The 2261-nt window shown below is 40.9% G+C and overlaps 1 protein-coding gene across 1 annotated transcript; it reads left to right on the top strand.

Moving 5' to 3' along the window:
- Window positions 1-156: 156 nt before the first annotated feature.
- SARC_14573 (hypothetical protein) lies at window positions 157-341 on the top strand (the record flags this gene model as incomplete). Its single annotated transcript, XM_014291294.1, has 1 exon — window positions 157-341. A coding segment is annotated over one exon (185 nt), but the record flags the coding sequence as incomplete, so codon positions are not given.
- Between the last annotated feature and the right edge of the window lie 1920 nt (window positions 342-2261).

Raw genomic sequence — 2261 nt, 5'->3', positions numbered from 1 at the left:
TGTATATATATGTGTATTTGTATGTATAGGTACGTATGTATATACGTATGTATGTACGTATGTATGTACGTATATGAACATATATGTACATATATGTACATATATATATCGAGACTTATGCCCCTTCTAACCACTCCAACGCAACTTCTTTTGCAGTGTGCGCTGCCTCTGCCCTGTCCAACCAGGCTGTTGTGGAGGACATTAAGCTGCTACGCCAGGGTATGAACTCGCTGAAGAAGACCGTTAAGGAGTTGCCTAGTTTGGATATGAACGATATGTTCAGAGACACCTTTGGCCGTTTCATCAACAAATCCGAGAGTCGCGTCGAGGAGCTGAATGGGGTACGTGTTTGTCTGAGTTTGCTGCTGTGTTTGCGTAAATCTGTGTATGTGTATGTGTCTGCTGTTGTGTGTGCGCAAGTCTAAGTGTGTGTGTGTGTGTGTGTGGCTGCTGTGTGTGCCACAAGTCTAAGGGTGCATGTATGTATGTGAAGGGTTGGCGGGGTGAAGGGGTTTCGTCGATGAAAGTCTCTTGTAGATGTCCTCGCCCATGTACTATCATATCTATATCTGCCTTTAGAATTGCATTGCAATGTAAACCACCAAAATTACTTTCAGGAATTCAACACCAGTGTATTCCTCCATCTCTATCTACTTGTGTAAAATCGGGGAAATTTTGAATGTAAACATCTAAACCCATATCGGTTTAATATTAGTGTACTTTTCCATCTCTATCTACTTCTGTATAATCGGGAAAGAATTTCAATGTAAACATCTAAACCCATTTCAGTTTAATTTTGTGTAGTCTTCCATCTCTATCTACTTCTGGTGAAATCGGGAAAGAACTTCAATGTAAACATCTTAACCCATTTCAGTTTAATATTAGTGTAGTCTTCCATTTCTGTAAAATTGGGAACCTATTCAATGTAAACATCTTATCCCTTTTCAGTTTAATATTAGGGTAGTCTTCCATTTCTGTAAAATTGGGGTCCTATTCTAATGTATACATCTAAACCCATTTCAGTTTAATATTAGTGTAGTGTTTCATCTCTGTAAATTGGGGTCCTATTTCGATGTAAACATCTAAACCTATTTCAGTTTAATATTAGTGTAGTCTTCCATCTCATCTTATTCTGTAAAATCGGGAAAGAATCTCAATGCACACATTTGAACCCACTTTCAGGAATTCAACACCATGACGGCGGCGTGCACAGAGGCCATGACCTTCTTCGGTGCAGATCCAAACAGAGTGTCCTCCGACGAAATGTTCTTGCAACTGGCGGTACGTACACATTCTGACACATGTGTGTGTGTGTGCAAAGCAACTTGCGAATGTACACATTCTCATACATGTGTGTGTATGCAAAGCAACTTGTGAATGTACACATTCTGATACATCTGTGTGTGTATGCAAAGCAACTTGTGAATGTACACATTCTGATGCATCTGTGTGTGTATACAAAGCAACTTGCGAATGTACACATCCTGATACATCTGTGTGTGTATGCAAAGCAACTTGCGAATGTACACATCCTGATACATCTGTGTGTGTATGCAAAGCAACTTGTGAATGTACACATTCTTTTATATCTGTGTGTGTATGCAAAGCAACTTGTGAATGTACGCATTCTTATACATCTGTGTGTATACAAAGCAACTTGCGGTACGCACACACTGATATATCTGTGTGTGTATATGTGTGTCTGTATATGTGCCCAATTACTGATGTTGATGTTTGAACCTGTGCGACTACAATAGTATGTGTTTATATATGTTGACGTAGTGTGTTTTATTGGAATTGCGCAGCTGTACATAGGAATATCGATAGTAGTATATGATGTATGACGTTGCCTATCACCCCTCTGAAACATGTACACGTACACGCACATACCGTAGCTAGATTATATTATGTGGTGACCAACAACACCTGCATATAACCCTTACACTGGTGTCTGCATCTCCACCCCTACAGACGTACCTGCAGGATCTGATCCTTGCCATTAAAGAAGTAGTTATTCCCTTATTCATATACGATATACGTCAATACCTGAACTAGTCTCTCAGTAGCCCTTACACTGGTGTCTGCATCTCCACCCCTACAGACCTTCCTGCAAGATCTGAAGGATATTGTGAAGAAGAAAGAGGACGCGAAAACAAAGGCTGAGGCAGCCAAGAGGCGGCGAGAAGCGGCGCAAGAGAAACGCTTCGCCAAGGCACGCGAGGTGGATCTGGTGAAGGTACGTGTGAGTGTGTCTACTTGTA

Source organism: Sphaeroforma arctica (genome assembly GCF_001186125.1).
Source record: "Sphaeroforma arctica JP610 unplaced genomic scaffold supercont1.4802, whole genome shotgun sequence".
Classification (NCBI taxonomy): Eukaryota; class Ichthyosporea; order Ichthyophonida; genus Sphaeroforma; species Sphaeroforma arctica.
Note: the sequence above shows the minus strand (reverse complement) of the source record. Positions and strands in the feature narration are given on the sequence as shown.